This window comes from Oncorhynchus mykiss, chromosome 5 (genome assembly GCF_057628025.1).
Source record: "Oncorhynchus mykiss isolate SJ-2025 chromosome 5, ASM5762802v1, whole genome shotgun sequence".
Classification (NCBI taxonomy): Eukaryota; Metazoa; Chordata; class Actinopteri; order Salmoniformes; family Salmonidae; genus Oncorhynchus; species Oncorhynchus mykiss.
The window spans coordinates 72,697,137-72,707,948 of record NC_143026.1 but is presented as its reverse complement, the minus strand read 5'-3'; the positions used below and the strand labels follow the sequence as shown (position 1 = coordinate 72,707,948).

The following is a 10,812-nucleotide window of genomic DNA, read 5'->3' as shown; positions in this document are numbered from 1 at the left end:
CAGCTCTAGGAAGAGTCTTGGTGGTTCCAAGTTTCTTCCATTTAAGAATGATGGAGGCCACTGAGTTCTTGGGGACCTTCAGTGCTGCAGAAATGTTTTGGTACCCTTCCCCAGATCTGTGCCTCGGCACAATCCTGTCTCGGAGCTCTACGGACAATTCCTTCGACCTCATGGCTTGATTTTTGCTCTGACATGCACTGTCAACTGTGGGACCTTATATAGACAGGTGTGTGTCTTTCCAAATCATGTCCAATCAATTGAATTTACCACAGGTGGACTCCAAGTTGTATAAATATCTCAAGGATGATCAATGGTAACAGGATGCACCTGAGCTCAATTTCGAGTCTCATAGAAAAGGGTCTGAATACTTATGTAAATAAGGTATTTCTGAGTTGTAATACATTTGCAACAATTTCTAAAAACCTGTTTTCACTTTGTCATTATGGGGTATTGTGTGTAGATTTTCTAACCCTTCTTTTTTATAAAACCTTTATTGTTATTAGATTCTAACTTTTATTTAAAGATTTTGCATCAAACTGTCCCCTTTTCTTTTCATGCCAGATGGTGTAGCACCATCCTTAGACGTTTTATTATTGAGTTAATATATTTATTCATAAAGTATCACTGCCTCAGCCTTTCTTTAACATTAGTACAGAACCCACTATTTAAAAAAGGTTTAAAAAGGCTTCTGAAGTTTGTAATTTCCACATTGAAATTGAAGACTTGATTTACCCTTATGAAAAATGTATGAACCCCTACCAAAATGTCCATTGATTATAATTTGCATCATCATTCACATTTCCTGTTGCTGCATTATTATTTTCCTGCTCTAGCAAACTGGCTCAAATTAAGATCCTACATCTGTATATTACCTCTGTGTCATCACCATGTTCGCAACAAAGTGATGTAGAAGTAGGGGTAAACACATGGAAATCACACACACCAAGGAACACTTGATTTGGTATTACACTGAACTATTCTTTCACATTTCACTGAAAATAACAGTGAAAATCTTTTTCTACATAGCACATTTACAAGTATACCAGTACCATTCAGATCTATAACTGGCAGAGACACGAAGCACTGATAAGATTTGAGATTTCCTCCCAGTCCTAGGAGCATCTGCACCTACGCTATTCACACCCAAATGCATTAGCAACAACACAACAAATATATCTACAACAAGTAGTATTTCAATATTACAGTATATGTAGATTCACTTCTGAAATGTAAACACAAACACTTGGTTTTACCCTCTAAGTGCAAGTTTCAAACTTCGCACATAGAAGGATTTGATGTGTCTGAAACAAAAAAACAGGGATATCAGTAATAACATTTTTTCTATCATATTTGAATAACAAAGACCAAAGTGAGTATCTAAAAAAGGGTTTCACACTCCTATTCATGGCTGAGCTATGTACACAACATTCCACAATGCCTGAGGAAAAAAATCCATATCCATTTGCAGTAGTCTTCTCACTCCAGTGACTCCCAGCCAGCCATACGTTGCATCACTAGCAAGACTGGGTCTCAATGTGAGGTTGGACAGACTGACGCTTGGGGCACAGTATCTTAGCAAAAGCCCTTCGGAAGCTGCTGTGGCAGAGAGGGTAAAGGAAAGGGTTAATACCAGAGTTCAGCCACAAGAGCCAAAACGTCACCTCGTACCAGTAGTGCTCCACACATCGCCCGCTACAGGCCGCTCGTATTATCATCAGTAGGGTGTAAGGTGCCCAGCAGATCCCGAAAATGCACACTATAATGGCCAGCGACTTGGCAATCTTCTTGTCGCGGGAGAGGCGGGAGCCCTCTGAGCTCCTGCTGGATGGCACGGTGGGGGCCTGGAATTGGAGGAGCCTGGAAGTTTTCCTGCAGGAAGGGCCCTTCTTTCTCTGAATGAAGGTGTGTCCGCTGCTGGGCTCCCCACTGGAGGATGGCGACAGCTCCTCGTTCTCCTCTGTCACTTCTGAAACAGCGGTTGGCTCGCTCGATGATACCTTGCAAGTCTTGACAAAAAACACAGACAAGGTAGCACCCCCGTCCCTGAGACTGCCCCTGTCCCTGTGTGCCTTGGTGTCCTCCTTACGGATAGCCCTGCTCTTGTTCCTCCTCTGGATGTTCAGGTAGATGCACAGGTTGAAGAAGGTCACAGAGATAAAGGGGGTGAAGAACTCAAACGTAGACGCACTGAGTAGGAAGTACCAGGTGCAGTAGAACTCAGCGAAACACTCGTCGGCAGGGACAATGCTTTTACCCACAACCAGCTCCCAGAAGATAATGGCAGGGCCATAGAGAAGGAAGGCCAACACCCACACAGCCACCATCTTCACCACAGCATGGTGGGTCATGCTCCGCTGAGCTCTATATTTCACCTGGAAGTAGAGAAGTGAAGTGAGAAAAATAGCATACAATACCTCACAGTAACATTTAATAATAATATCACCATATTTCTGTTAAAACACAGATGTAATAAACTGCATAATCAATTCCATGTCTCTCAATGCAGGTAGCCTAGTGGTTAGAGCGTTGGACTTGTAACAGAAAGGTTGCAAGATTGAATCCCCGAGCTGACAAGATACACATCTGTTGTTCTGCCCCTGAACAAGGCAGTTAACCCACTGTTCCTAGGCCGTCATTGAAAATAAGAATGTGTTCTTAACTGACTTGCCTAGTTAAATAAAGGTAAAATAAATATAAACATTTGTAGAGGTGTATTGGATCCATTACTTTAAGGCCTTATTTGGACTTATGGGGGAGGTATTATTTCCTTGGGTGATAGGGTTCAAGAGCCCCTCCTCCATGGTGTGTCAGTGAAGCCAGAGGAGCAGGAGAGCTTTAGGCTGAGTATGATACTGAATAATAATACAGGAGAGTGTGGAGGCACATCTGTCTGTCTGCTCTCTCCCTCTCATCTTCACCATTCTCTTCACCCAGGAATGAGCTTTTCACCTTCCATTTCCATTTCACCTCATCTCTCTGTTTGCTTTGTTCATCTTCACCTCCCTTTCTCGGTCCCCGATTCCCCACCTACCTCTGTCTCTCGCAGTTTTTTTCCTGGCGATCAAATAAACAACAATTGCTGAGATGTCATCAAAATCAATGTCATCAAACTGAACAACTTGACTTTGTTGTTTGTCATGGCTGCGTCTAGGTATACTGACTTTGCTGTCAATCATGGAGACTGTGAGCACTGGGAGCAATAACAAGATCAAACATACACTCTACAGACAGGGGTTATTTTCCATCATTGTAACTCATTATCAAACACTACATGCAGCACTGTACTGTACTTGTTTTATTATGTATTAATATGTAATCATTGTTAATCAGGGAACCAGAAAGATATTCCGCTAGAAAACTTTACAACCACTGTAAAGTAACCTTTTAAACTTTGTAGAATGTTTGAATGTAAAAAACAATATTTTATTATGATAAAATATTGTATGACACATTCACTTATGCAGCTCCAGATAAAGTATAGTGACCCTTTACATACCCAAAATCGAGAACCTACTGATACCTACCAGTCACAGATGTTCTGCATGTTCTTTCCTATACATGTAGAGACTTTGAATATCTACATCAACATACTACATAAACATAGCTTTAATACTATCTGCATTTCATTCCTCTCTCAGGAAGCCATTGTGCTGATAAGCAAATGACCGAAACAGAAAATAGATTGGAGACATAGTTCTAAGAAAGTACTTCGAACAATCAATTTTCCACCAAAACAATTGACTATTTTGCATTAGTCTTCAAATCAAACAAAGTCAAACAAATTCAAGTGACCTAGCCATTGAGAGCATTGGGCCAGTAACCGAAAGGTCACTGGTTCGAATCCCTGAGCTGACTAGGTAAAAAAATGTGTTGATGTGCCTTTGAGCAAGGCACTTTACCCTAATTGCTCTGGATAAAAGTGTCAGCTAAATTATGTAAATGTAAAACTACAAAGAGCATTGATTCAAATGTGCTTTGTTTAACTTGTGAAAGTACACAGCAGCATTTACATTAGGACATAACTAGTCGACTTGCCTCCCTGAGCATGTTCATCAAAGTTTCTCCTCGTACTTCCATTAAAAGTCATGTTGTTTCCATGTCCTTCAGTAAACTGTTTGTAAAGACTGCCTGTTGCATGAACCCTTGGGTTCATTAATCAGTGTCTTCTGTCTAGGTGGGTGAGTGCGTATATAATAGTTCATATTAAATTCCACAAGGAAATTAACTACAGCAGTTACAAAGTGACAAAACCCCTCTAGGGTCACAATAAGGTGGCAGTCTTGCTGGTGCTGTGTAAAAAATATCAATATTTGTATTGTCATGAAAAATATTGATTGGCCAAAATTAGCATTTAAGATGAATGGTTGAGAGAGATTGGGCTATGATATCATGCTTAGAGAGTGCCCCTTCATAGGGCAACAAAACTATTTAGTTAACATTTCATTTCTGAATGCTCTGCATAGTCACGTGGAATATATATGAAGTACACACCCCTATGTATATATTTGGACAGTAAAGCTGTACTCCAGCATTTTGGATTTGACACCAAATGTTTTATATGAGGTAACAGTACAGAATGTCACCTTTTATTTGAGGGTATTTTCATACATATCTGTTTTATCGTTTAGACATTAAAGCACTTTATGTATCTAGTCCCCAATTTGAAGGTGTCATAAGTATTTGGACAAATTAATTTATAGTGTATTAAATTTAGTCCAAATTGTAGTTTTTTGTCCCGTATTCCTAGCATGCAATGACTACGTCAAGCTTGGGACTCCAAACACTTGTTGGATGCATTTGCAGTTTGTTTTGTTTGTGTTTCAGATGATGGTCGTGCCCATTATAAATGAATGGTAAATCATGTATTGTGTCATTCTGAACACTTCTACATTAATGTGGATGCTACCATAGCCGCGGGAAGTCGTTTGGGGGTGGGGGTGCTGCATTTTTTTTGACGATGGAGGGGGGGGGGGGGGGTTCACTGAGAAAACAATGCTTGCACTGAAGATGTCTATATCTGGTCTGCTAATACAGGACTAGTAAAGGCCAAGTGCACAACTTCTGTTAAAATATTTAAACTAAATGTACAGTATTTGAGTGTTTACCAGCATTTGCAACTTGAGTCTGATAATTATCTGTACTAAACAGTTAATCTGATATTACTTGTGAAATATAGAAATACTTGCTTGATATTTGTTTTCCAGTTTCATGAAACACATTGAAATGCAACTTATTTCAATGTGAAAACTGAAATGGTCTATTCATTCCTTTTCCATTTTCCATTAAGTGGTTTGTAAGGATGGTATATTAATACTGCACAAATACTGTTATTTGATGAAGAAAAATATTGAATTTGATGTAGATGTTTTGTGTCTTTGCCCATAGCTTTGCACCGTTTGATGTGGATGTTTGAGGAAAGGGTTTGTTCATTCTGGATCCCATTAGAATGGCAATCTCAGAGAAATGGACAGGGCAACAACTCTTACAATTCCAACTATTGAATCTAGCAGGATACTGTTCTTAATTATAAACTGGGTGGTTCGAGCCCTGAATGCTGATTGGCTGATTTGTCATACCGTATACCACAGGTATGACAAAACATGTATTTTTTACCTGTCTAATTACATTGGTAACCAGTTCATAATAGCAATAAGGCACCTCGGGGGTTTGTAGCATATGGCCAATTTACCACGTTGCGTCGTGCCTAAGAACAGCCTTTAGCTGTGGTTATATTGGCCATATTCCACAACACCTCGGACCTTATTGCTTATTGCAAAGTGAAGATGCTGAAAAAATATATATTTGCGCCCACACTATAGATGTCTATATCGGTCCACTAATACTAGTAAAGGACCAATTAGGGTTGGACATTTTGGGGAATATTCAGCGGTGGAAACTTTCCGTGGGAATATATGGGAATTAACGGATATATGTGCAATTTAATATTAATACCATTTAAATGTAGACGTTTTTTTGCATTTTATATATTTACCATATAATATGGAGACACAAATAAAAACATTTTACCTTATCATAAGTAGACAATTGCAAATGATGAAATCCTTCCAATAGAAATAAAAAAAATATTTAGTTACATATTTAACCTTAATTAAATTAGTTGACTATCCACATGGGATGATTTCACTGAACAACAAAAGAAAGGGAATATTGAATGATCCCTAATGATCCATCGCATCTCCCAAAAACATTTTCAACATACATCTGTAAAATGATAGTCTAGAAACTAAAGCTTTGGTTGTCTTCCTCTCAGGCTTCCATGTCTTCACCCTGGACCTTCTCAATATCCTCCTCTTGATCATCAGACTCTGAGGCCTCATCTTCAATGTCACTTTCCAACCTTATTGAGGGTGGCTCATTGTCAGGCTCAAAAAGCCTGAAATTTGCCCGGATGGCCACCAATATTTTAACCCCTGTATTGGTCAGCCTGTTGCGTGCTTTGGTGTGTGTGTTCCCAAACAAGGACCAGTTGCGCTCTGAGGTGGCTGACGTTGGTGGGATTTGGAGGATGATCGAGGCAACAGGGGAAAGAGCCTCAGATCCACAAAGTCCCTTCCACCAGGTGGCTGATGAGATATATTGGCACAACTGCTGTATTGCATCTCCATCCCAAAGCCCTTGCTTGGAAGTGTACTTCGCCAGACTGCCAAGAACCTTGCCCTCATCCAGGCTGAGGTGGCGAGGCACGGTAGTGATGACACCATAGGCCTTGTTGATCTCTGCACCAGACAGGATGCTCTTGCCATGGTGGTGGCAGCATCATGGTTTGGGCCTGCTTTTCTTCAGCAGGGACAGGGAAGATGGTTAAAATTGATGGGAAGATGGATGGAGCCAAATACAGGACCATTCTGGAAAAAAACCTGATGGAGTCTGCAAAAGACCTGAGACTGGGACGGAGATTTGTCTTCCAACAAGACAATGATCCAAAATATAAAGCAAAATCTACAATGGAATGGTTCAAAAATAAACATATCCAGGTGTTAGAATGGCCAAGTCAAAGTCCAGACCTGAATCCAATCGAGAATCTGTGGAAAGAACTGAAAACTGCTGTTCACAAATGCTCTCCATCCAACCTCACATTCAGAAATCTCTTCCAACACATTGCCTGTGAGCATCCGAGGGGAACCAGTTGCATACACAGCTTGAGCAAGACATTCATCATTACTCTGACTACGTTCCTCCATTGAGTCAAAAAACTTCTGATTCCAGGAGGACCATGAGCTGTTGCTATCGATAAGGTGTCTGATTCATCATTTTCACCTCGAATAGAAGTAGAGGGACTTTTGTCAGAGGTCGCTTGTTGTGAGAGCTGTAGGAACGTTATGCACTTGGCCAGATGAGTCTGCATCTTTGTTGCATTCTTCACATATGATTTGGCACAGTATTTGCAAATGTACACAGTTCTTCCTTCTACATTAGCTGCAGTGAAATGTCTCCACACATCAGATAGTGCCCATGGCATTCTCCTGTAAAGATTAGGAAAATAATAGTAAAAAAAACAACCAATACAATTCCATGATCAGATAAATAGTTAAGCAGTTAGATTAAACAACTCCTTTGCAAGATAAATGTTTTAAAATGAAACAGGTGAGTTAACACTCCTCAGTTAGCAGGCTTAAGCAAGCTAAAACCCACATGGTAGCAAAAACGAAGTAACAGAAATTGTTAGAAATTATTTAAACACACTTTGCTGTAGGCTACTATTTACTAAATAACAAAAAAACGATGTATGTCATGTACAATATATTCACCCCACCCAGTATTGTAATCAAAACTTATCAGAAAGCATGTAGTCCTTGGCTCAGACAGTGTAGTAGTGTGGGCTCAATAGCATCTCATTAGTGTGAAAGATCTTGAGAATCAGCTGTACATGTGATGGAAGAATGCACTGTGCCTGCAGAGGGTTGCAATTCCATTGAATTGGGGACAGTTTAACCAAAATATGCCAGAAGACCTAGAATTGCCTTGTTTATCCCACAAAAAAAGGTTCACTCTTATATTCTAACTTTTTGATGAATTTAAGCAAAATGTCCAAAGTTCCCGAACATAACTTCCCATGGAAAATTTCCAGAAAATTACTGGATTTTAAAAAATGACTTGCAACCCTAGGCCCTAGGCACTCATGTGATTATTATTTATTTATTATTATTATTTGTTTATTCTGATTTTCCAGGCGATGCGGCAGCTCCCCTACTTCCTGCGGCTGCTACCATGATAACAGATCCTGAATAATGATGAGTGAGAAAGTTACAGAGGCATAAATATCATACCCCCACCAAAAAATGATAATCTCCCATTATTGGTAATGGTGTGAGGTTAGCATGTTTTGGGGGTATGATCTTTGTGCATCTGTAACTTTCTCAATCATCATTATTCACGATTCATTCATGATTATCCGTAATTATGGTAGCATCCACATTCATTTTGGCATGTTCAAAAACATTCTATACAATAAAAGTGACTCCAAAATGACAATACAATATTTACCATTCATTTCTACTGGGCACAACATAATCCGAAACACAACCAAAACAAACTGCAAATACATCCAACAGATGTGTAGAGTCACAAGCTTGATGTAGTCATCGTGTGCTAGGAATATGGGACCAAATACTAAACTTTTGACTAAATGTATACACTACAAGTGAATTTGTCCAAATACTTGACACTTTCAAATAGGGGGACTAGATACAAGTGCATTGGTTTCGAAACAGTAAAACAGATGTGTATGAAAATACCTTCAAATAAAATGTGACACTCTGTACTGTCGCATCATATAAAACATTTGATCTCAAATCCAAAATGCTGGAGTATACAGACAAATGAAAAGTTTTAGCTTCACTGACCCCACCCAAAAACATAGGGTGTATAATATTTTTTATTTATCCAGGACGTTGAGGTATTTTACAAGGGAGACCTCAATACGATTGATAAAGCAATGTCCAGTTTAGTATTCAGACCAGAGTATCCAGGGATTGCATCCCAAAAGCAGATGAAGATCAAAGAGTAGCACGCTGGTCGACAAGGACCGAGCCACTTTGTCTGGACTTCCAACAGAGCTCATTCAGAGTCAGTGCCACCGCAACACGGTGCATCCTATCAGGACACGTATTAAAGGTAGACTCAGATGAGATGAGACATGCAATACTTCGCTCTCACACGGTCACACACAGTATCTTTACATGTGCATGGGTTTGCTTCAGTGGAGAATTTGAGCCTCGTGGTTCAACGCTCTTAGTCTTTGCGGAAATTGACCCATGCCGTTTACTTTCTGCATCTATGTCACGTCGCTGAGTCAACCTTTAGTCCTAATGGCAGTGACTGTCAAACCATTCTGCAGTACCTCTGTATTGGTAATGGGCCTTGTAAAGCAGTTGCGTGGTGGCAGGAGGGCCATATGAACAGTAAAACATGCAGTACCTGCATTTGAAACAGCATTTCAAATGTTACCGTGCATGTGGGTGCATGTGTGCACGTTGTGCATGCATGCCTGCATGTGGCACGGTAGCTCTCTATACTCACTGCTCTGGTGACGGAGAGGAACCGGTCATAGCTGATGAGGACTATGTTGAAGACAGAGGCAGTGCAGAGCAAGTAGTCCATGAGGAGCCACAGCTTACAGAGACCTCTGCCCAGCACCCAGCGGCCTGTCAGGTTGTAGGGGATGTATACAGGGATGCAGAATGCACCTGCAAGGACACACTGTGTATAGACTGAACCCCGAACAATGTGTCCATAGCTCCATAATCAATGCCAGAATTCATTTTCACAGCAAATTAATTTCTAAACAAGCCTGCTGGCAAGTGGCAGCATTATGTGTGAAAAGGTATTGGCAGCATTGTGTGTGAAAAATTATTACCAAAGCTGTGTTGGGTTTTAATTTGCATTCATGAACCATCAATTATTCAAGAGCTCTATACATCTGTTATAAATGTCCTTGTGGAAAACCTTTTGCTAAGATTCTTTCAAAGTTAATGCAAAAAAAAAACATTTCTTTACTTTCCACAATTATTGTCCATTATGATGGCACTTGACAGTGTCTTATATAGCTTAATGAACAAAAAAATGGCATTATCCCACCAGAGCCATACTAGACAGACAAATAGATTAGATAGCAGACCCACAGACAGGATATATAAAATAGATAAATAAAATAGACTACTCACCAACAAGAAAATCAGAAATGGCAAGGTTGAGGAAGAAGTAGTTGCTTTGATTTCGTAGGCTCTTGTCAACAATGAAAGCCAGGATAACAAGTGCGTTGCCAGCCACAACCACGACTACCAGAATAATCATAAGCACGGCCAGAATCACCATCATATAGCCCGGGTGAGCCGCTCCAGTTTCGTGGACTGTCCCCGTGTAGCCGCCGGGAGTGAAGTTGGTGCTTATATTAGATTCCAGGATATTAGCACCCATAGTTAATCTTATAATACAACCATTACACTTGCTTTCGTTATGAAACTACTAATCAATGTGATTTCCATAGATATGTTAAAAGAGACGCAGAAAAGCGAATGCAAAAGTCGTCTTGAAAATGATAGCTGACTTCTGAATGAAAGGAATATCTTCCGACAGATTTAAAACTAAATGTGTCAGTGTCTGCTGTCTTGCAGGATGACGTGATTTATCCTGTCCTCAAAGGTGACCGGGCGGGTTACGGGAGCATAGGTTCGGCTTCATGTGCTACTTTTTAGTGAGCGACGCGAGCGCTTTGAATTCAGTGTGCAATAGAGAAGGGTGCGTCTATGGTATTATGGAAAACTAAATTAACCTACAGCGCGCAACCGTATA

General features: G+C 40.2%; 1 protein-coding gene across 1 annotated transcript; it reads right to left on the bottom strand.

The window, feature by feature from the left end:
- Positions 1–544: 544 nt before the first annotated feature.
- Positions 545–10,467, bottom strand: LOC110524471 (histamine H3 receptor). Its single transcript, XM_021604158.3, has 3 exons — positions 10,185–10,467; positions 9,541–9,707; positions 545–2,372 (listed from the first exon to the last, which is right to left on the bottom strand). Exons 1-3 carry the CDS (start codon positions 10,435–10,437, stop codon positions 1,515–1,517), a joined length of 1,278 nt encoding a protein of 425 aa, XP_021459833.2. The 5' UTR covers positions 10,438–10,467; the 3' UTR covers positions 545–1,514.
- Between the last annotated feature and the right edge of the window lie 345 nt (positions 10,468–10,812).

What these genes read in the sequence shown, in the direction of transcription:
- LOC110524471 (XM_021604158.3), bottom strand. Translation starts at nt 10,437, where the DNA reads ATGGGTGCTAATATCCTGGAATCTAATATAAGCACCAACTTCACTCCC. An exon ending in CATTTCTGATTTTCTTGTTG is followed by an intron (nt 9,708 to 10,184) that starts GTGAGTAGTCTA and finishes GTGTCCTTGCAG; the next exon opens with GTGCATTCTGCATCCCTGTA. An exon ending in TCCTCTCCGTCACCAGAGCA is followed by an intron (nt 2,373 to 9,540) that starts GTGAGTATAGAG and finishes CTCTACTTCCAG; the next exon opens with GTGAAATATAGAGCTCAGCG.